We start from the raw sequence: 22,999 nt of genomic DNA on the forward strand, positions 1-22,999 counted from the left end.
AATGATACTCGAAGAAAGTGAACGAGTCAAGTAGTGGATCAGAAGTATTTTTCAAAGTGGACACGTATATATTGATAATATAAAATTTTTGTATGGGATAGGCGTCAATATTAGGGTGGGCACCATCATTAAAATGAACAACAAACATAAAAAAATTTGAATTTCATGGAAAGCATGTGTCTACCCTGAAGTATATATGTATCCGACATCGAATGAGTCCATTGATGATGACCATGACCATGACGGGAGAACTGGGAAATGTGGTCGTTAAAAAATTTTGGGATTAAATGTAAACTGATTTTTAGTTTTGTAACGAGGTTGCTGGAGAAGAAATAAAAACATAAAAGTTATGCACGCATATAGGTTAGAAACGAAGAATATATATGTACTTGATATATTGTTGATCATTTTAAGTGTTAAATATATAGAGTATGCCGTCCAATGAATGGACAAAAGTGAATACCCATGGAGTTGGTCACCGAGAAATCAGTAAAGCGGTAGATTTTCTGGATTCTAGTGCGGGATATGACGGAAGGTGTTCGAAGAGACAATACTGGTGACTAAGATATTTATAAAATTATAATTACAAATATCAATTATTTTTAACGTGTCACATTAATTAAAGTGACAATAAATAATAAGTGAATAATAAAAACATGATAAATCGATAATATAAAAAATAAAATATAAGTTTTTTAAATTTAATAATTAAAAATGAACTAAACTTAAACATAAATGACTAATCTTATACTTTACCCTTAAAAACATAAATAAATTGTAATAACACAACACAACATGGCATGTTTGGTGATAACGTCCTCCAGATTTCTGTATTGAAAGCGCATTTGAAGAATTTCTTTTTCTTTTTTTTTAACGACTCTTACTTAAGAAAGTGAAAAAAGTCCTTAATACTCTGATAATTAATTTCAAAATACCATAATATTAATAAATAATTTCTGAAAGGATGATTATACGGGTAAAAGAACCCTTTTTAGGGTCGGTTTGGGGTCCCATTGGATTTATTCTCCAACCAAAATGTATTTCCACCCATTGGGTAAAATTTCAACCGGTTAAACCCTAGCAAGCAGCAGCCAGGGTTTAAGGTGGTTCGCTTGTCCTCGTCTCCCAGAATTCGCCATTCCTTCTCCCTTTTCCTTTCCTTATGATTCGAGACCAATCCTAACTCATTGCTGACCCCCCTTTTAACTTATTTTGCTTAATCACAATGTCTGCTTCTAGATTATCATCATGCGTAGCATTAGCTGCCGCCGCCTCCACGCTCCAGAACCGTTCGTACGCCGATTCTCCATTTTGGTTTCCGTTCTCCTCATCCTCTTCTGGTTCGCGGGAAGAGCAATCATCAAATGCGAAGGACGAGCCCGAGGAGCCCAAAGGGGCAGGGTTTGATCCAGAGGCTCTCGAAAGAGGCGCTAAAGCTCTTCGCGAGATTAACAACTCTCCTAATGCCAAACGAGTTATTATTTATTTTTACTTGCCTTTTTATTTTTCGCTCTTAGCAAATAACGAAACGGAATTAGATTTATAGGAAGTTTGATTTCTTTGTTTTGACACATAAATAAGTTAAAGGAAAACGCTTAACTGGCTGGGGATTCACAGGGTGATCGAGGGTTGTGTAGAATTAATTGAGTTGCTGATATGAAATTTTGTTAACTTTTGCTTCTTCAGGTTTTTGATCTTATGAGAAAGCAGGAACAAACAAGACTAGGTGAGTTAGATGCTGAAAAAGCTCATTATGAAGCAATACAATCGCAGGCTGATATTGTGAGTGATAACCTAAACCCTTCCACAGTTTCAATTGCCTTTCTTCCAGTCCATTGGTCTAATCATTTTGTCACAGCTCACAATTACCGCTTAGCAATGCAGTTTGTACAAATACTTCTATGGTTTTACTGCATATTACGACCATCGTCCATCACATTGACAGGAAAGGCAAAGGAAGTTGGCTGAGGAGCAACGGAATTTAATGCAACAACAAGCTCAAGCAAAAGCGCAAATACTACGATATGAAGATGAGTTGGCTAGAAAAAGAATGCAGGTAAAAGGAGCTGTATTATCTCTTTCTTTTTAATTCCATGTTAAACTCGTGTAGAAGGGTTGGAACTGATAGACAATGAGTTCAGTCTTGAAGCGGACATTAGACATCTGTCCTTCCACTAGAAGAAGCTGTGTTACATGTCTTGCGTGTGATTTTTACTTGGGAATGTGTCTGACGTGGGATGTTTTGTATTTATCTCAGCATTTACATATATTTGGAGGTTCCTTGGAGTATTATATATATTCATACTCATATCTAGACGTGTGATGGACATGAGTATTTAAAGAAAAATGAAGAGTTGGAGAAAAAAGATTGTAACATGCGCTTAGCATTGGTTGGTAATAATATCTAAAAAAAGAAATCATCTTTTAATCATGCTAACTTGATTATCAACTATCATAATTCAATCCTTCTATATTGAAACTTTGGTTTGGTTGGCTTAAGATATTGTAGTATTGTATGTCTCTTGTTGGTGTAAGTGCCAGGGTTTTGTTTTGACTTTTCATTTAGATGTTCCTTCTCTCCCCCTAAGTCCCCTTCAAGCATCAAATCTACTTTAACTCTTCTATCAAACTATCACATTTACAATCTTACCGATCTTTGCAGACAGATCATGAAGCTCAGAGGAAACATAATGCTGAATTGGTTAAGATGCAAGAAGAGTCATCTATCAGAAAAGAACAAGCAAGACGAGCTACTGAAGAGCAAATACAAGCTCAGCAACGCCAAACAGAGAAAGAGAGGGCTGAAATAGAAAGGGAAACTATAAGAGTTAAGGCCATGGCTGAGGCTGAAGGACGTGCCCATGAGGCAAAATTGACAGAGGATCATAAAAGGCGGATGTTAATAGAAAGGGTGAATGGAGAAAGAGAGAAATGGCTTGCTGCAATTAATACAACGTTTAGTCACATAGAAGGTATGTTTTTGTATTCTTTGCTCTTCTGGTATCTGTCTTGTATCTTTATGACTATTAAAATCCAACTGGAGGTTCTTGCATGGTAACAACATTTCCTTGAAAAGAAAATTTCAGGGGGATTTATAACTTTATTGACTGATAGGAATAAGCTGCTTATGACTGTTGGAGGAGTTACTGCATTAGCTGCTGGTGTTTATACGACAAGGTATATTTATTTTTGTTGCTGCTTTCAATCGAAGTTTGGTTTAATGAATTAAACTATTTAAAATTTTCCCTCCTCCCTCTTATTTCTGCCAAGTTTTGATGTCGTTAAAATTTTTGCATGTTCACACACTCCTAATTAGCAAACAACATATACTAATTTTCTTTGTCACAAAGGAAAGCTCATCTCAAATGTTTGAGACACTGAAAGTAGGTTTTTATATAATCCAATCAAGACATCTCCATTTGGGCGGTAGGGATTTTTTTTGGATGTGCTGCTGTGGTTGATGTTATCATGTTAACTAGATTTAAAAATGTTATAAAAAGACGTGAAATGATATTGGCCAAAGCCCTTAATCTGCCATATGACGAATGGTACTACCACAGCTGATGGCACCTTGAACTCTTCCATCACCAGCATCTTTTGGGGTGGGATAACTGTAATTATAAGCCGATTGCTACAATGTTTGGTTGCCATATTGGGCTGTGCCCAATTCACTAATTTATAGGAAAGATGAACTGTTTTATACCCTCAATAGGCTCTCATGTTTATGTCACAAATGCGTTCTAACTTTAATCTACAAGATTTATTCTCTTAGTGCACTGCTATTAGCATCGTGTTAGGCTGTGCTCTATTCACAGATTTGTAGGAAGGATGTATAATTCTGAATTGAGTATTGGCCTATTTTTATGTCACAAAGACATTCTCACTTTAATTGATAACCAGCTCTTAAATCTTTTTCCCATTTCAAGGCATGTTAAAAATTGAATTCGTTATTGTGATCACAGAGAAGGAGCTAGAGTCACATGGGGTTATATTAATAGGATTCTCGGACAGCCATCACTGATACGAGAATCATCCATCGCTAAATTTCCATGGTCGGGCATGATGTCTCAAGCAAGGAACCGAATTATAAATTACAGTACAGCAGCACCATTGGAAAGCAAAAAGAGTCTTCAGAATGTTGTTCTCCACCCCTCACTGAAAAGGAGAATAGAGCATCTTGCTAGGGCTACATCAAACACCAAAACCCATCAAGCTCCTTTCAGAAACATGCTATTTTATGGACCTCCAGGTACTGGTAAAACAATGGTTGCAAGGGAAATAGCACAAAAATCGGTAAGTGGTGATTTGTCATTTCATTCCCCCCACACCACCCATCATACATACTGTGAGATACTTGTACCATACCCTCAAATTGCTGCCTTAGCAAATTGTTTCAGTATGGAGCAATTCTATTAGCTTCATAATATGAAATACAAAAGGAAAATCAACTGAGAATGTTGAATTTCATAGAGAATTACTTGTCTATCTGAGAAGTAATAGTCTTTCCTATACATTCAAAATAGGAGATTACAAATTTACAATATCTATTATTGAAATAAATAAGTCTTCTTGAGTTCCCTGTGGCCAGAATAGATCCAACTTTTGACCATACTTAGTTCTTTTGCTGTCTTTTGACACTATATGTTGCAGGGATTGGATTATGCAATGATGACAGGAGGTGATGTTGCACCACTGGGTGCTCAGGCTGTCACCAAAATCCATGAGATATTTGATTGGGCTAAGAAGTCAAAGAAAGGTTTATTGCTTTTTATTGATGAAGCTGATGCTTTTTTATGCGAGTAAGTTTACCATATCCTTGGCTTGTGTAAAGTTTCTAGGTGGAATTGCAATCTGCATTTTGCCAGCGAATGAGTCCTTTTTGTTGACAGCATTAGTAATTGTGATGTTGATTTCATAAATACAGACGTAACAGTATACATATGAGTGAAGCACAGCGGAGTGCTTTGAATGCATTGCTCTTCCGAACTGGAGATCAGTCAAGAGATATAGTTATTGTGCTTGCCACAAACAGACCAGGGGATCTTGACAGTGCCATCACTGATCGTATTGATGAGGTGATTGAGTTCCCACTTCCTGAGGAGGAAGAACGATTCCAACTTTTGAAGCTTTATTTAAACAAATACCTTGGTGGTGAAAGTGATGGTAGTACATCTAAGTGGGGTGCTCTGTTCAATAAAAAAACACAGAAGATAACCATAAAAGATTTGTCTGAAGATGTGATCCGAGAGGCTGCCAAAATGACGGAAGGTTTCTCTGGCCGTGAGATAGCGAAACTCGTGGCTAGCATCCAGGCAGCCGTCTACGGCCGCTCAGACTGTGTATTGGATTCTCAGTTGTTTAAGGAAATAGTAGATTACAAGGTTGCAGAGCATCACCAGAGAATAAAATTGGCAGTTGAAGGTGGTTTGCCATCTTAGCTTTGCATGTTTTCTAAGAATGAATTGCCTTAATCTTCCTTTTTTTACGCTTGAAACCATGGATGTGGGAATTTTGTTTTTGTTCTTACATATTTCGGCAGATGGTCGATACATGATTAGTAGTGTTTGAATGAAATTATGGATTGTATTACGCTCATCACCCGTTTTAAATTGGGATTTTTTAGATTTATTGCAATAACATACTTCTCTCTCGTGCTTTTTCTCAGTTAATTCGCTGTTAGATTTTACTTCTTATGGGAGCTTGATTATGGAATCAGCTTGATATCGAATCCCATCTCTACCAATATATATTGCAATGCTGGCTAAATGTGTTTTAACACGTGTATAGGATTATTGCCAATAAATTAGTTTGTTATTATTTTTAACTTCATAGGTAGGCAGAGAGAATAAATTAAGACGTGTCTCTATTTATTATTTTTAAAATAGTCAATTTTTCAAACTAATAAATTAATTTGATGATTTTGATAGATATATAATTAAAGTATTTTTCCTTTTAATATGGTAGTATAAAATTATAGATTATAATGAAAAAGTAATTAAATATAATTGATGTAAAAGTAAAGATAAAATACACCGAATATCATTTTTTTACTAATCGAGCCAAAGAGTAATGCCTAAGATGTAAGGGTATAAGTGGTAATATTTGTCGATCGAATAAAACAAACAACGCTAAAATTTCTATGCATAGCCAACAAGGCACGAGCTTCACGCTGGTAAAAAGCAAGAATCGAGATATCATGTGTCTTGCGTCCCAATTTCTTAGTGAGCATTGTTCAATCAGTTTCGATACATACGCGTTACCAACCGTGATCACAAGCTAAACGAAGGCCAGCGGTCACAACATGGATCTCAGTCAACCCTGCCTCTCGACAACCAAAAGAAGTATGTGTCAGGCCACCAACTACTAGGCCATTGTGATCCCTCGCTAGAACGTCAGTAGTTGTTGTGTCAATAATCGGATTGAGAGCACCATCAATATTGATCCTGATCATATCATCGGCAAGTGACCTCTGACAGCATGGTCGGACACCATTGGATCTCGTAGTAGCTCCCTCAAGATCGGACTACAACCTGCTCGTCTCCATAGCCATCAAGAATTCACGATGAAGAAACTGCACATTAGCGACTAGTACCCACGTCAGCTGGAGACCATTCCCATGCACATAAGAGTTGCGACCGTTTCGAAGGTTCCGAATCAGCACAAGAAAACTTGCAAAATCAACATGACCAAAAATGTCTAATGCACCTTCAAGCCAAGCCAGCGGAGATGTCCCTAGAGTCGTCCATAATGAGGCTGGAAAACGAGCCATAGTAAAGGCCTCACGCGTTCGGGCACAACTACATTGGGCATGTAGTAGAGGTGTTCATAAATGGGTACCCAGACTTTCGGGTGCCAGAGATGTTAGATACTCGATTATTCGGATAGTATATTTGTCAGTTTGTGTTTCGACCCGTGGTTATCAGGTACCTGCTAATCCGGTAGCCGATTAAGATTTTTTCTTAAATCCAATTTTTTAAAGAAAAAATCATATAGGAAACACATAAAATTTAAACGTTCATAATAAAGGATTAATTATAGATAGATCATTATATTTTTTATATTTATTTAATAAGAATAATTTAATTAAATATGTATATCGATGCGTCACTTTAATGATGTATTTCGATGAATGATATGAGAAGTAGAATTTTTACAATTTCTTAATCAAATTAATAATATACCCAAATCAAGCTCAATACATGCAACGTTACTGAACATTTGGAACCAACATATTCATACTATTCACCAAAAAGATAATTCTTTATTCAAAAACCACAATGAAAAACATGATCACTACCAATGGTAACATATGTCCATTATAAATACTCTTTTTATTGGAGTCAAGAAAAATTCAATTCGATTAAAAAAAGTTTAATTTTTTGATTCAACTCGACGTTAAAGAATTGAATTTGACTAGACTCTTAATTTCATAAATTCAACTCGACTCAAAATAAATAAAATTTGAGTCATAAAATATGACTTAAATAACTTGAAATTTTTAATAATTAGTAAATAGATTTTTAAGTTCTATTAAATCATTCAGTATCTTCAAACCTTGGTTCGTCTGCCATCTCATCGTCCAAAAACCTTTTGAGGGTAGGAAGCATAGATTTAGATAATGGTTTGATATTAAAATACGGTTGTTTTATAGCGGTGATTGTGTCGTCCGAAACCATTATTGAATGATTACAATATCCGCAATGATCATAATAGTATTTGCTATGTTTATAATCACGATAAATATAATGTAATTAGAGATACAATCGCAATTTTAATCCAAAGTGGAAAGCATCCTTACCGAGAATGAGCGCGTCTTTAGAGCTTACAAGTAGAGTTTGGACAAGCCAAGGTAGGATTTTTAACAAGTTTTGTTCCTCCTTGAAACTTTATCTTCTTCGTAGAGAGCCATTCTAAAGTATATATATATTGATAGAGTTAGATACCATCCCGACGAAACAGTAAACTACAATAAACTATAATTTGTTTTTGTCTGAAGGGTTGTTGGCATTTTATGGCCCCACAATTTTCAAATCATCTCAAAGACTATAATCTCGGTGAAAAAAAGAAGACAAAAATATCAACAACAAAAATAGTTCATGCAAAATAATAAAAAAAAGCCAACGACAAAAATGATAAATGAGAAAGGAATAATTTGTGTGCCTTTATATATTCTGGGGCCATGAAAATAAAATAAAATAAAAGTAGGTAACGAATATCAAATGCAATGCCCGCCCCAACGGCATCCTTTGCCCTAATTACACGTCGCATACTACCACCATTTCATCTTCCCCAAACAAGCCCAAGTCTAGCCACGTTGCCCCTCGCAACGCTACGTTTCTGTTTCTCTTCCTCCTTGTTTCCCTTCTTCTCTCTTTTTCCTCCATAACCAACACAACATTGTAGTATTTTCAAATTTCAGACTTGTTTCTATGAAGACAACTGCCTTTTTTTAATTTCCTCTAAGAAAATATTCTAGACGATAAAAAAGATGTAGAAGAATGATGGTAATGATGTTATCAGAGGAAGAGGAGAGCTACAGAGGGTGAATGTTGCGGTACAAAATGCCCAAATCAAAGCAGAAACAAAAAAAAAGTCAAGCAAGGTGCTGCTGAACCCATGCAAGATCCCGAGGACTTATGGTCTTCTTCACAAGTTCCCCGAGTAATAATTCAACATAACCGTGGTACCGGCAACGACGGTGATATCGGTAATGACCGCAATAACACATTTAATATGTTTTATATTATGTCACTTAACATTTTTTTATTACTTAGGTTGGTTAATTCTATAAAGCAAGTTGAATGTTATACAATGTTCTGCCTTTTCTGCAATTGAGAGAAAATACAATTTACTTAAGACATTTTTAAGTGCAAAGTCAAGCATGATGATAGGAAAAGCGAGTGGCCGGAATATAGATACCCTTGTTTAACAGTGAGGCATTCCATGAATCAATAAGGGTAACTTTGGCCTTTATTGCATTGTGCTAGAAATTAATGTGTTTGATTAATGCCTAGGTTTTGCTATATTGCTAGTTTTGGAAGTGTAAAAGAATCTCTTAACGTTATTGGCTTTGTATGTTAAAATATTGGTATTTATACTTATGCAAACAAACATGATTGAAATATGAAGTATAGTAATTATGTATTTAGTCAAATTGGAGATCGGTTTAGTTTAATAATGTGTTGGGGTGCATGTTTTACAATGGTAATGGGTTTAGCTTGAGTTGTGGGATCTGAATATGATAATGCCAGAGTGGCAGCAAAAACATATGTGGGATAAAGTTGGAGATGTTGCCTCAAGGACACTGGAGGCAACCAGTTCTGCATCCTCTTTCAACAATTAATTCATCTTATTTCTTTTATAGAAAATATAATGTGAAGCCAAAGTTTGTTCTTCTAATTTATCTGGATTTCTTTTCTTTTCTTTTTGTTGGTATGTATGATATACTTATGTCCTTTCAGAAGCGTCAAACTATGTTGCTAATAAAGCTAGAGAGGGAACAAATGGCTGGCTATGAAGTTGATAATGCTAACCAGAATGTTAACATGGCTGCATGTGCTTCAGATAAGTTTGATAATATTAGAGACAAAGGCAGGAACAATGGTGTAACGCCCCCAACCCGTATCCGACCCGAATACGAGTTCGAGGTGTCACATTGACTTTTCAAAACATTTACAAAACTATTCAGAGCTTATACAATATATTCTTTTGAATACATGCCAACTAGAACTTTATATACAAAAAGACTTATTATTCACCTCTTTTCTGATCTGACATTATGTAAGGAGAACTGACCTGTCTTGCTCCCCATTGCTCTTTACTCTTCTCGAAACCTACATGTAAACCACTTACATGCTAAGTCTATGACTTAGTAAGGCAAATAAACATATAATGTAAACTATAACTTGTAATCATGCATGAACAATTACTGCTACCATAGCATACCCAAACATATATATGTTCATCCATCAAATCCATACATGCATATTATTATCTTCATTCCTATCATTATCATTTTATTATCATTCATATTTTTATTCTATTGTTCATATGATTTATTATGTTCATATCATATATCTTATAACATATACAACAATCACTAACACACATATATCCTGTCATATAATTCATATCCCAAAACATACATATCCCATACATTGTATTCAAAATCATCTCTTGTTAGCCCATGTACACATGTGAGAACTGTAAATATGTGAGTCTATTGAGGTTGTGCACTATGTTGTCACCACAGCTCGTATAATTCCCACTAGGGCTATGAAATTTGTCCCGAATGACCTATCCAGAGGTCATAAAGAACCTCGACAATTGTCCATAGATCCCGAAGAACCTAGGTAAAATGTCCATATGTTCCTTAGAACATAGGTATACTGTCCATATGTCTCGAAAGACATAGGTAATTCTATCCATATGTTCCGTAGAACATAGGTAAACCCTCTACTCTTTGCATGCCAACTATACCTATCGCTCTCGTATCATATATCATGGGCATTTTCACTTACATCATTCCACATATACACTTTCATATCACATGTCATATAAGCTCATAGCTTCTTTCACATATACATGTAGTCACGTAGTTTCTTTTCACGTAGTTCATGTAAATTCTCATATGATTTCATATTCATACTTCACATGGCCCATATCACTTTTCATGGTCTCACATATATTTTCCATATAACTCATATCATATGATTCATATCTTAGTCTTCTTTCATCATATATATATCATCTATGTTCATTCACTTAATATCTTATGTTATCATTTAGGTCAACCTTACTTAGTTTATCTCACTTTTCATTTATTCACTTAAATCTAATTCATGTAATTGATACCTTATCATCATACCATTACCTATACCCGTTACACATGAAATCACATATAACACCTATGACTATATTCATGCATAAATAATAATCATATCACCCATATTAACATTCATAAAATCATGTAATCAAATATTGGAAGTAGACTCATCGCGAGTCTTTTCCACACACATCATATACTAATGCATATGCACTCACCTTAGCCTTGTTTGCTTTGAATCAATCCTAATCATTCGATTGTTTCGGTACAAGCTTTCCTTATATATCTACATAGTAATACATTGATACTTATCAGTATACTAATTGATATATTCTAAACTATCACTTCTTAGGCTAAAAGAAATGCTAATTTCATCTCTTAATGAAGGTATGTATCGATGCACAACACCATGTATCGATGCATCCCTTGACGGGTGCATCGATGCACTATCTATGCATCGGTGCATAAATCTCATTCGATGTTTGTATTTTAAGCAGGTGCATCGATGCACTCCTTATGCATCGATGCACTAATTACATTCGATGTTCATTTATTTGAGAGTGCATCGATACACATTGAAGATGCATCGATGCACACAACCCAGAAATTCCATTTCAAGCACGAAATTCACTCTCTTTCATCTCAACTCTTCATCTTTCCCCTCCTTTAATATTCCTAACTTTCATACACATATTTACACTCATTCTTACTCAATAATCACTTCTTTAACCTCCAAATCATATCCTTTATATGACATTCAAGAATCATACGCAAATATCAACATGTTCTAAATCTCATCCTAACACTTCCTATTCCTTATTTAGATTGATGACAAGTTAAATCCAACTTCCAATTATAATTATTAACTCTATAACAAAATTTCATTCAAAAACTCACAATCTTTAATCTCTTCTAATTCCTTCATCTTTTTGATTTTAAGATAACTTAAGCTTTCCTTAAGCTTAGTTATCATCTAATAATCATAAACCCATCTTAAATTTAACAAGAAACTAACTAACCAGAAACTCACCTTTGTTTTGGGTTCTCACGCATGAAGGAAGAAGAAGAGAAAGAGAACTCTGGAAGCTTGTAGATTTCTCTTCCCTCCACGTGGTTAATATATAACCTTTCTTTAATTTAATTATTTCCCTTGCAAAAGACCCTTTTGCCCTTCACTTTATCTAATAATTACTTACCTCTTTCAGGTAATATTTCCAAATAAATCATTGAACTATTACATTCTTCTACTTTAGTCACCAAGTTTTGAAATTTTACAATTTAGTCACTAACCCATAGATTGAGATGTTACAAATGGCCTATTGGAAAGACGAAGCAGCCAATTCCTTGGCGAAGCTTGGTTGAAGACAAGAGTGTGGTTTCGGATGAGAGTTATGATGTCAAAGAGAAAATTATATATATGATGTAGTAGAGAAGAGATAAATGAGCTAATAGTTATGATCAAGCCACAGTCAGTGGCGGATCCATTGAGGGATGAGATTGGGTGCGTGTCCACCCTTAAATCCGAATTTTCTTCGGTTATTTATTTATTTTACTGATGGTATTCCCCTGAAATTTTATTTGTGCCCACCTTGATACATGAATTTTCTTCGGTTAATTACCTATTTTACTGATGTTTTTCATCCTAAAATTTTATTTGTGTCCACCCCAATAAAAAATTATGTTGTAACATATATGTGACCACCCTCTAAAATATTTCTGGTTCCACAATTGAGCCACACACATATGCTTCAAACATGGTTTCTGATAAAGCTGAGGCTGATCAACAAAGAAACAATATAAGGGAATAATCTTTTATACCTTTTTTCCCTTTAAATTCATTGTTTGAGGAATGTCCATCCTTTCCTTTTATTTCCTCTTATCTACATATGCACAAGCAGACAGTGGTTGATACCCACCCTGAAATACGAATTTTCTTTGATTGTGTCCGTTTTGAAATTTTATTTTTGTTCACCCCATATAAAAATTGTGTGATAAATATGTATGTGTACACCCTCAAATGTTTCTGGATTCTCCACAACATCTAGATATAGGCATTTAGATCTTATGAAAACAATTTGTGCACTATCTTTTGCTCATTTTACTATTATGTTTAATAAATTTGAGATTATAATCTTAGTATGATGAAGAACTATCGATGTTTTTGACGCCGGACAAAATAATGATTATCTTGCAGGTGCTCCAACAGATGATTCACAAGAGAAAATTCGCCCAAAAAACCAGAGAAAAAAGTTTCTAGAGTTTAATAAAATATTATAAAATCAAACAATGACCAAAATCAGTCCACAAGCCGAACTGTTATAGTAAAAAATCGTCTTTATTCGAATTTTTTCAAAAATAGCAAAATCCCGAAAATCACTCTAAATTGAAATTCGAAATAAAATAAGCAATCTTCAAAAAATCTGGCCTAAATCGGATTTAAATTGACTTCCTAATTGACAATCGAAATATTACTATAAATAGTAAAAAATATCTAAATCTAGTGATTCGAAGGGGAAAACGATAGAATTTGAGGTTGAAAAAAAGGCCACATGGGGCATAGCTCGATGTGGAGAGCGTGCGCGTCGAAAAGAGCTTTCCGGATTGGGATCTTATGCGCGATTCTGACACCTGTAACTAAAGTTTTGGCCAAAAGACTGAAACATACTCAAAACGACCCCAATAAGGAACATGCCACAATCAATTCCCGCCTTTGCGTTGATCTGCCAATTTATGGTATCTCAACGCCATCAAAGTACAATATGACAATTCAGCATCATTTGTCTCGGATCCTCTGCATCAGCTTTACATTGTGGTCACCCTTTTATTTTTAGCTATAGATGTTCATTTATTTGTGTATTGTTCTTAAATGCCTGTGTGAGGCTATGAGCCTATGAGCCTATGACCACTATCTGTAGGACTTAGCAGAACTCCCAGCATTTATATGGACTTTTAACTTAATTTCCTTTTTTATTTTTCTCCCTCTATTTAACTTGTCCCTCTAGACTAGAGTTTACATTGTTGTTCAGTGCACGTAAACCCCTATTTAATTACTTGTGAAACTGAATACTTTGAATCCAACCCTTTTTTGGGCTGCTAAGGACACTTGGAATGAAAAGCAAAATTGGGATTTAATGACACCAATAATACAACACCAGCATGTTATTACTCACTGACATTTTCATGCAATTTCTCAGCTATCTGGTTACTTGTATAGTTGATTGATTTGATAAGCGCTATATTTTTCAAAGTGTTTGAAATCTCTCTTCCATGTATATGATTGTTATCTGCATCCATCAAGTTGATAAAAAGAAGAAAAAACACACAGAAAGAGCTTTAACAATAACATTAGTTTCAGTAGCTTATGTGTAGTCAATATCTGTTGTGTACATGCAAGAAATTATGTTGGCAACATTTTCCATTTTTCCAGCACTGAAAGAATCTTTCAACAAAGATAAGTCTCTTTCTGTCCATAGCTTTGATGGGTTTTGTTTGAGATTAGAGATGAATGTAAGATAAGAGTGAATTTATAAAATTTTAAAGAGAATAAATTTATAAAATTCTAGGAGATGAAAATATATTTTCAATCGAAAATATAAAAAATCATCTAAAACATATAAAAATTTGATATTTTTAGGGACGATAGTCTCCACTTGTTCTTCATCGTACTATCCTTGATTGAGATGCATTGTATAATGTATGGCTTCAGAACAAAGAAAATGTAGAACAGATTGCCAAGATGTTCTAATGGAACAAGTACTACAGATTTCATGTTCTGCCATTTGCGATTATGTCGGAAATTATCCTGGAAAAGATCATTGAATGATGGAAAACAAACATTTCTTGTTACAAATCATAAAAATTCAGTAAATATAGTAAGAGTTGTACTGTATGTCCTCTTTCCTATTTGGTAATGCACGTTTTTAATCCAGAGATTATTCTCTAAATCTGTCGATATTTTCTAAGAAATTATTTTTTTAACAACTTGGATGTTTTCTTACATTTTTCTCTTCATGGCTTGTTTGTTGTTGTGCATCCAAACTTTGAAAACTTGTCTCTTTACTCCCACTTGATCGCAGAACCGCTGCATGTCTTCTACATCTTGTTTCTGGATTCTCCACCCCAACTGATCGGCGAACTCCATCATCTTATCCTTCTGTTCTTGACTGAACTTTGTTCTAAATCTCTTCTTCGATGAATGTGGGTGCGAAGGTTCTCCTCCATTGAAATCAAACATATTGAGATCTTCCCTCCATGACTCCGCAGGGCCGCCGCCACCGCCACCGAAGTTCATCAACAGAGGTGGAAATCTTTGTTGATGATGATGATGAAGAGGGGTTGGTTGTTGAGGATCAAGACGACGTGCAGCGTTTCTTCTCCTGTTGTTTCCGTTAAGATTATAATAATAAGAGCTTGGTGCATATTGTGATTCCCCGTTTATTTCTTTCCTATGAAAACTTCTATGGCAATTGCAGGCTGCACATTTCATCGCTTCCGGTGTGTCGTCTTCGCCGCTCGGCATGAACTCCCCACAACCATCCACTACATGGCCGCCCATGCTGGCGGCGTGGTTCTTCAAGCATTCTCTATATCTAATCAAAGGAGTAGAGCCAATAGCTGCCGAGGTAGGGCCAGCGTCTGGCTGCAGCTGTGATGTTGGTGGCTGTTGCGGCGGTGATTTCAGGCTTGATCTGGTAGCAGCCGCAGTCGCTGCCTCGTTGTTGATAGCTATGGAAGCTGGATTTGGGTCTGGATCTCTTCTGGGGTTGAGCATTAGGGTTTGAGGTGGGTTCGGGTCACCATGAACGGTTTCATCTCTTCTTCTTTCTCCTGCAGCTGAAGAGTAAGAGTGGTTGTTGACTTAGAACCAAAATTAAAACCTTGATATTTTCAACCAACCTTTGATTAAGTACTAATAAACCAGTAATATGTATGTTCTCAAACCCATCAGCATTATCATGACCTATATGTGGCTGAGGGTGGGTGACTTTGATTTTAAATTCTTTTTATGCTAGTTTTTTAAAGGCAAATAGGATGTTTTGAATAATAATATTAAGGAGGTGGTTGGATGGAGGATTTTAGGATTCCTAGTAGGAATATTTTTTTTTTCTAATTAAAAATAACCATGTTTGGTTGGGTATTCTTTTCCAAGTGAGGGTAATATTTCTTTCCTAATAGTAAATATTACTGGGAATGTTATTCCCTCACACCCCTTAAATATTCATTTATTCCCGTGTTCTAAAGGCTAAAATACTCTTCTTTTCTTTTCCGTTTGCCCTCTGAAATATCTTCTTCTCCCAAGCAACATTGTTTTTGCCTTCGCGCTCTCTCTCAATGGAGAGTCGATGCATTCGTTAACAGTGTCAAGAAACTTCAACGAAGAGAAATCTGCTCTAAGCCACACCGTGCTTTCTCCATCAGCGATGCCCAGGAGCATTTCCGTAACATCCGATTGCAGGTTCTTTTTTTCACTTACTTGCCCTAACTTTGCCCTAACTTTTAATTCTTTTTTATCATTGTGCTAATTTCCTTCTGCATTTTTAAGTTTTTATTCTTTTTTTCTCCATTTCCTCTGTTTTTTGTTGTTCAAATTGCTCGAGAATTCTTCTTTATTATGATATACAGATTTAGTTGAGGTATCTTACTCGTCCAAACCTTAGCTTAACGCCTCGTCCTTTTCCTTTTCTTTTTCGAAATTGCGATAGAAATTTGAACATTTTAGCCCTAGTTGCGAATTTATAGAACAACGAAACTCTTAGCTCTGTATCTTTAATGTTAAAATTGATTTGATACATATTATCCGTTTAATAGTTTCTACTCCAAATTTTGCATTGGTTTATAATAAACAACTGAAATGACTGGAGCGCCTACAATTTTCAATTTCATCTTTACGAGGTACTGGTGCAAGCCTCATGTACTTCCGTTGTTCAACCTTTGCTCTTTTTTTCTTTTTTTTTTGTTGAAATCTTTAATGATGTTAACTATAAAAGAAAAACATTTAAAACGGTGGAACTTTTGTGTCTTCCTGACGTTAAATGAAAAGTTCCATGAATGATAGCTAATAAAGCTTTATTTGAGAAATGAGTAAGAAATGTAGGAGAATACCTTGGCTGATTTTGAAATTTAGATGCTTTATTTCCATTTGCTGGTGTTTCGGTAAACATGTTATATTGCTGCTATTTAAATCAATTTACCTTTTGTTGAATAGTAATATATTAATTGAGTAGGAGATACAGAAGGACATCTCTTTCCTCTCATTTACTTGGAAGTCTATCAGCTAAAAGTTTTGAACGTCAATGGGTGATATGTTACCTGTTTAGCCTCTACGTATTACTATTCTTATTGAAGTTGCTTATTATATTTGGTGATATGTTGTGTAATATGCAGAAGAAATATGATACTTATGATCCAAAAGGACATTGCTTGATGGTATTACCGTGTCTGAGGAAGAGATCAAAGATTATAGAGATTGTTGCTGCACAAGACATTGTTTTTGCTCTTGCCCAATCTGGTGTACATGCAACATTGAGTCGAGGTATTTTCACACTTATAAAATTATTTGGATGGGCATTTCTATTTCTGTTTGTGTCAAAATTTAGAATATGATAAAAATTATACGATGTTATCAAAAATTATACGATGTTATACACCATATCGGATAAAAATGTTCAATAGATTAAGATAAGGTAATACTCCTTTTCATGATGGTAATTCTTGCTACAAAAATAAAAATTCATTCAATGCTGATTTTTTTTTGTCGTTCTATTTCTATCAATATTTGATAGTTTGGATTCCTTTTGGTTCATTGTACAACTTGCTTTCTACTTCCTAAAAAGTGAAATCAAATGATAGATAACAAAAATTGATACCAAATGAGATTAAAAGAAAACACTGATTGTAAAACTTTCTGTTTTATCATCCAGAAGAATTACAGTATTGTATTGTGATAATATACAAGTATCTTTTAGTCCAGACAAGTTTTCATCTTTCTCATGGAAGCAAATGTACTAATTAACAATCAAATGGTAGCTTGTTTTCCTATCAAAAAAAATGGTAGCTTGTTTACTTGGAGTCACTGTTTAGCAATTGACTTTGTTTCATCATATCTTTCCTGACAGATTGAACCAGTTCAATCGAGAATCGGCTGGTCTGGGGGTTCATCTGTCTAAAATTGGAAATTTAAAGAATTATTGTGAGCAACTTCAAAACCAAAACCAAACATTGAAATAGGAAAAGCCGGATGAGGAAGTTCTTTTTAGGTTCTTTGTTAATAGGGTCTTTTTTTTTTAATTGGGTACTTTGTATTAAAGAGAGTAACAAAGTACACCACATCAAGGCCCTCATTAAAAAAACTCCCTAATCCTATATAGAGGGAAAATAGTGTACCTTGGGTGGTACAGAATAAATACACAAAATAGTAACATCATTCAGTACATACCCACACCTTACCACAAACACCAAACCAACACATAAAAAAACTAACACAGACAACCAACAATAAGAAAAGAGGTCACACTCTGAAATATGCATACAACAAAACCAGAGGAATGAACCAAGCACTGGAACATACTAGTAACAACACCCTGAACTTGACCGAAGGCACATCACTAGGAAAGAGACACACACTTGCTGAAAATCCTTCCACACTTCCTCGAAGAACAGTATGGGCACTACAAAATAAACCAACTAAATTGATGCTAACATCCACCCACTGAATAGTGGCCCAAACTAAAACAGTATGGGCACACTAATAAACTATCACCACACTATCTAAATACCCGCAAAATGTCAGAGCACCAAACATCACACCTCAACTCAGTGCTTCCCTAAAACAAACTTCAGAAAAGCTACCTCAAAGCCAGCAAAAGCAAGAGAATCCTCTTGCAGCAAAGAAAGCAACCATCACCGTCCCAGCCCAAGAGCCATCCTAAATGATAACCGAGCAAATGAAAGGGACCATCGAAGCCCGTTGCACTACCAGAGGCAATCTGGCGATAGTTGAACGGATTCAATAACTTGTAACTTCAAGGCTTTAAAGAGTAGAACCCCACAAGAACCTTAAAACGATGAAGAATCGAACGCACCATACTAACAATGAAATATCAATGAAAAAACATACAACAATCTGACCATCGAGGTTCAACCTAACAAACCACTCTAAAAAACCTTGAAACAAGACTCATCTGACTAGAGACCGGTGAGCTTACATTCGAAGTACTGAGCCAGCAAAGCACCCGGATCAACTAACCTATAATGCTGATTCGCTGAAACAACACCAAAACACAAGGCTGAACAATCCACTCAAGTACAGGCCACTAGACACCACCATCAACCAACCAGAACACAGTGAGATGAAGAGCTCCACCAAAAAAATGCTTGGCAACCGATAACCCTTCAGCCACAGAAACCAGACTAACACAAAAAATAAACCTACAGATAAACACTTGGAACTAAACTGCTCCAGCTCCTCTAAACACCACAAAACATCCTCAATACCTAAGCCTTAAACCTCATCAACCCCTGATAAACATGCACCAACCTCAAATAAATATGGATATACAAACTTGAGAATATGCGAATCCAACCCTAGATGATACTCGCCTACTCTTCTATAGAAAACACACACAGAAACTCACCATAGTGACCCTCAAACTGCCAAGAACCTTACCCAAGAAAGGAGAAAGCCACTAACACCGAAGCAGGAACCGAAAAAGGCCTAAGCACTCTCACTCATACACTATGGCATTAACACAAACAACTTGCATACAGATATATCCATCACGACCAGACTCCCGAAAACATATTTGTAACCCACTCAGAAATTCAAAAACTATGAAAGCTAATGTCAGAAGCAAGCCATATCTCAAGCACGAAACATCAAACAATAAGATACATGAGAAGACTTAGCTGGAAGAGAAATGAACAACCTCACCAAACTAGAAGAGAACTCCCAGCTAAACGAGTAGCAAATTTGGCGACAAAAGCCAAAATGAAACCTAATCCCAAAAACACCAGAGCAGGGCCAATTAAAACTTAAAAAGAACAAAGGAGGAATCGACAGTACTGGGATGGCTTAAGAAATCAGATGAGGAGCGGTCGAAAGGAGAACGTGAAAACAACAAAGACGAAGATGGTGGAGGCAACAACCGCCTCGCATGGAAACCTTGCCCATAAACTTGACTTCTTAATAGGGTCTTTAATTCGATCAATCGAACCAATTTAATTGAGAGTCGGCTGATCTAGTGGTTATAAAATTGGAAATCTGAAGAACTGTACTTAAAAACAAAAAATTGAAATAAAAAAAGATGGATGAACAAGTTATTTTATGACTTTTTGAATTTCTTTTTAGGTTCCTTGATAATATGGTCTTTAATCGAACCAATTCAATCGAGAATCGATTAATGTAGTGGTTGTAAATCATTCATAAATATAAACAAATATAAGAGCATACTTTATTCCATTAAAAAACATATTAATTCAAAATCGTTTAAAAACATTAAACTATTAGTATTTTTAAACTTTAAATAAGTAATATAAAAATATTTATCTAAAACGGTGTATGCAATGAACATTCATATTATCTTGAGTGATAACAGTAGAAGAAATAGAAAAAATATGATAAAATAGAAAAGAAATATTTGAATTATATTTTCTTACTTATTTGAATTATGTTTTTATAATATAAATTAATGAGATAAATAATATTGATAAAGTATGCAAAATTAAGTATAAATATAAAAGATAAATAAATAAATTATTGTATATAGAAGATATAATAAATATTATATCTTAGATAACAAAAATAGTTTACATCTTTTTATTATTATGAATATCTATGAAGAATTTCAACAATGTAAACATTTAGTTAAATGTTGATGTAAAATTTTAATATATTTTTACATAAATTATGTAAAATTTAATATTAATTAAAATTAAAATAATACATGATATATTTAAATACTCAAGTAATATATTATCAACAAATATATTTTTTATATAAATAATTTTTATTTAAATATTTAGAATTTCACTTGTTAAAAAAACAAATATAAAATAAGGATAATTTAATAAAAATATACATTCTAGTAATCTTTTTATTCCTTCAACCAAACACTGTAATCTTACATTCCTGCCAAACCAACCAAACACAGTAATGTAACATTCTCAATAATCCTATTCCCTGATAATCTTTTATTCCTACTGATAATCTTTTATTTCTACTGATAATCTTATATTTCGTGAATCAAACATACCCTAAAAGAAAACACACGCGTCTTCAACAAGACGCATAGGCTATACTTTACCTTCAGTTGTTCCGAGAAAGACGTGTGGACAAGATAGAGACAGAATTATGCAGGGCGTAGGGGAAAAATACATTAGAAGATATATTGTGGTCTATGTATCTTTTTCGAGAAAACTGAAAATGTACCGTCTTTCTTACGTCTTTTAAAATTACTGTTTGAAAAGCTAGAGAATAATTTTAGAATGTAATAAGTGGAAAAATTATTTTTTTTCATAATATTATGTGAGAAATTTTGTAGATATATATATATATACATGTGTAACAAGTCATCTGATGGAGAGGCAATGATTAGGAACTGCACCATTGTGCAAGCTCTAGAGGGCTTGTCGGTTCTACCATTGTCCCCATTCTCAAATAGTCATCACTGCTTTTCCAAAGGACAAACAAAACCCACCTGTTGCTTTGATATGTTGATTTTATGGGGTTGTATAGGTGAGTAGGAAACAACCCCCCACAAATCTCTGCTGTAAACGTATTTCCCTTTCCATGTCCTTTGTCTATCTTTAAACGAGCTTTCTTGCTTGGTTTGGTCTTAATACCTGGTCAGACCATTCTTACATAAAGAACACACTAACCAGTAACCACATACCATCTGATCAGCCTCCAGATTATAGTTCCGTTTCCTGTTTGGCTTCCAAATCTATATTTTTATTCACTTTTTAGGGTGTTTTTATAATGTAAATTTAATTAAACTATTTTTAGTCCCTTAAGGAGTTTCATTTGTCTGTATACTAAGATGCACTTGTCTTTGCTGCCTATCTTCGCTTTCAAACTTCTCGGATCCTACGTGTGAAACACTCACACGCTAAGTCACAGACTTAGTGAGACATGTAAATGAATAATAAACCATATAACTATTAACAATGCATGTACATTTCCTACAACACAATGCTTATATGCTCACATACCATCATTATCATTATTAATATTCTTATCATTAGTTCTTATAATCATATACTCTTATACCTAACATTTGTAACCATCATATAACTCATTTAACCAAACAATACAGACAACATTACATAAATCTTGTAATAAATTTCACATAACAAAGCATATACATCACATACAGTGTATTTGTTTTTACCTCTTTATTGGCCCACGTATACTTCTGAGAACTACTGATATGTGAATGCATTGAGGTTGTGCACAAATGCTATCACCACAACTCATATAAATTTCCACTGAGTGACATATAAAATTGTCCTGAAGGACCACGTAGAAATGTCCCTGAGGACCACATAGAATTCTCCTTAAAGACCACATATATATTCCAATTGACCAACTATGTGTCCCGAAGTACCGTATATATGTTCCAAATTATTACATATATGTCCCGTAGGATCACGTAGAACCCTCGACTCTTTGCATGCCAACTATACCCCTAGCTCTCATATCATATAACATGGGCATTATCATTTATATTTGTCATATAACTTATATCACATAAACATATAGTCACATAGATCACTTTCACATAGCTTATCTCATACTTTCATGTAATCACATATCTCTTGTCACATGTCTTATATCTTATGCTCATGTAATCATATAACTTATTATCACATATCTCATAGTCACATAGCTTATATCATTTATCCTTTTAATTACATAAGTCAAATAGTTTATCACACATATATGCATTCACATAGATCACATATAGAGATGCACTTAACATCTAGACATATGCATATACTCATGTACACATAAGCATCATAGCACTACATGCTTGTATTCGTGTACTCATGTAATCTAATATCAGAATTAGACTCATTGCAAGTCTTAATTCCAGAAAATAACCTATACATAATATCATGTACTCACATTGGTCTCACTAGTCAATACCAATCTATTATCTCTCTTTCGGTAAATCT

General features: G+C 34.7%; 3 protein-coding genes and 1 long non-coding RNA gene across 4 annotated transcripts in view; 2 read left to right on the forward strand and 2 right to left on the reverse strand.

Annotated features, from left to right (window-relative positions):
- The first annotated feature begins 1,158 nt into the window (after positions 1-1,158).
- LOC120196958 (ATPase family AAA domain-containing protein 3C-like) lies at positions 1,159-5,595 on the forward strand. Its single transcript, XM_039198627.1, has 8 exons — positions 1,159-1,474; positions 1,687-1,782; positions 1,946-2,056; positions 2,663-2,972; positions 3,087-3,177; positions 3,963-4,293; positions 4,651-4,799; positions 4,925-5,595. The coding sequence occupies exons 1-8, from the start codon at positions 1,226-1,228 to the stop codon at positions 5,436-5,438; spliced, it is 1,851 nt and encodes a 616-aa protein (XP_039054558.1). The 5' UTR covers positions 1,159-1,225; the 3' UTR covers positions 5,439-5,595.
- Positions 5,596-14,819: 9,224 nt separating this feature from the next.
- LOC120196507 (zinc-finger homeodomain protein 6-like) lies at positions 14,820-15,770 on the reverse strand. Its single transcript, XM_039198308.1, has 2 exons — positions 15,767-15,770; positions 14,820-15,682 (listed from the first exon to the last, which is right to left on the reverse strand). Exons 1-2 carry the CDS (start codon positions 15,768-15,770, stop codon positions 14,820-14,822), a joined length of 867 nt encoding a protein of 288 aa, XP_039054239.1.
- A 177-nt stretch (positions 15,771-15,947) lies between these two features.
- Positions 15,948-17,945, forward strand: LOC120196508. The gene is made up of 4 exons (XM_039198309.1): positions 15,948-15,959; positions 16,125-16,280; positions 17,210-17,357; positions 17,941-17,945. The coding sequence occupies exons 1-4, from the start codon at positions 15,948-15,950 to the stop codon at positions 17,943-17,945; spliced, it is 321 nt and encodes a 106-aa protein (XP_039054240.1).
- Positions 17,946-22,279: 4,334 nt separating this feature from the next.
- Positions 22,280-22,999, reverse strand: part of LOC120196785 — a 20,060-nt gene continuing 19,340 nt past the window's right edge. The window contains exon 3 of the long non-coding RNA XR_005523214.1: positions 22,280-22,293. This is a non-coding gene — a long non-coding RNA (uncharacterized LOC120196785). The remainder of the gene's footprint in view (positions 22,294-22,999) is intronic.

Source organism: Hibiscus syriacus, unplaced genomic scaffold (assembly GCF_006381635.1).
Source record: "Hibiscus syriacus cultivar Baekdansim isolate YM2019G1 unplaced genomic scaffold, ASM638163v2 tig00117034_pilon, whole genome shotgun sequence".
NCBI lineage: Eukaryota > Viridiplantae > Streptophyta > Magnoliopsida > Malvales > Malvaceae > Hibiscus > Hibiscus syriacus.

Bases quoted from the DNA above. Each gene is read 5' to 3' on its own strand.
- LOC120196958 (XM_039198627.1), top strand. From the start codon at position 1,226: ATGTCTGCTTCTAGATTATCATCATGCGTAGCATTAGCTGCCGCCGCC. The intron at 1,475-1,686 runs GTTATTATTTAT...TTGCTTCTTCAG, and splicing joins ACTCTCCTAATGCCAAACGA to GTTTTTGATCTTATGAGAAA. The intron at 4,294-4,650 runs GTAAGTGGTGAT...TATATGTTGCAG, and splicing joins GGGAAATAGCACAAAAATCG to GGATTGGATTATGCAATGAT.
- LOC120196508 (XM_039198309.1), top strand. The intron at 16,281-17,209 runs GTTCTTTTTTTC...TGTAATATGCAG, and splicing joins TCCGTAACATCCGATTGCAG to AAGAAATATGATACTTATGA.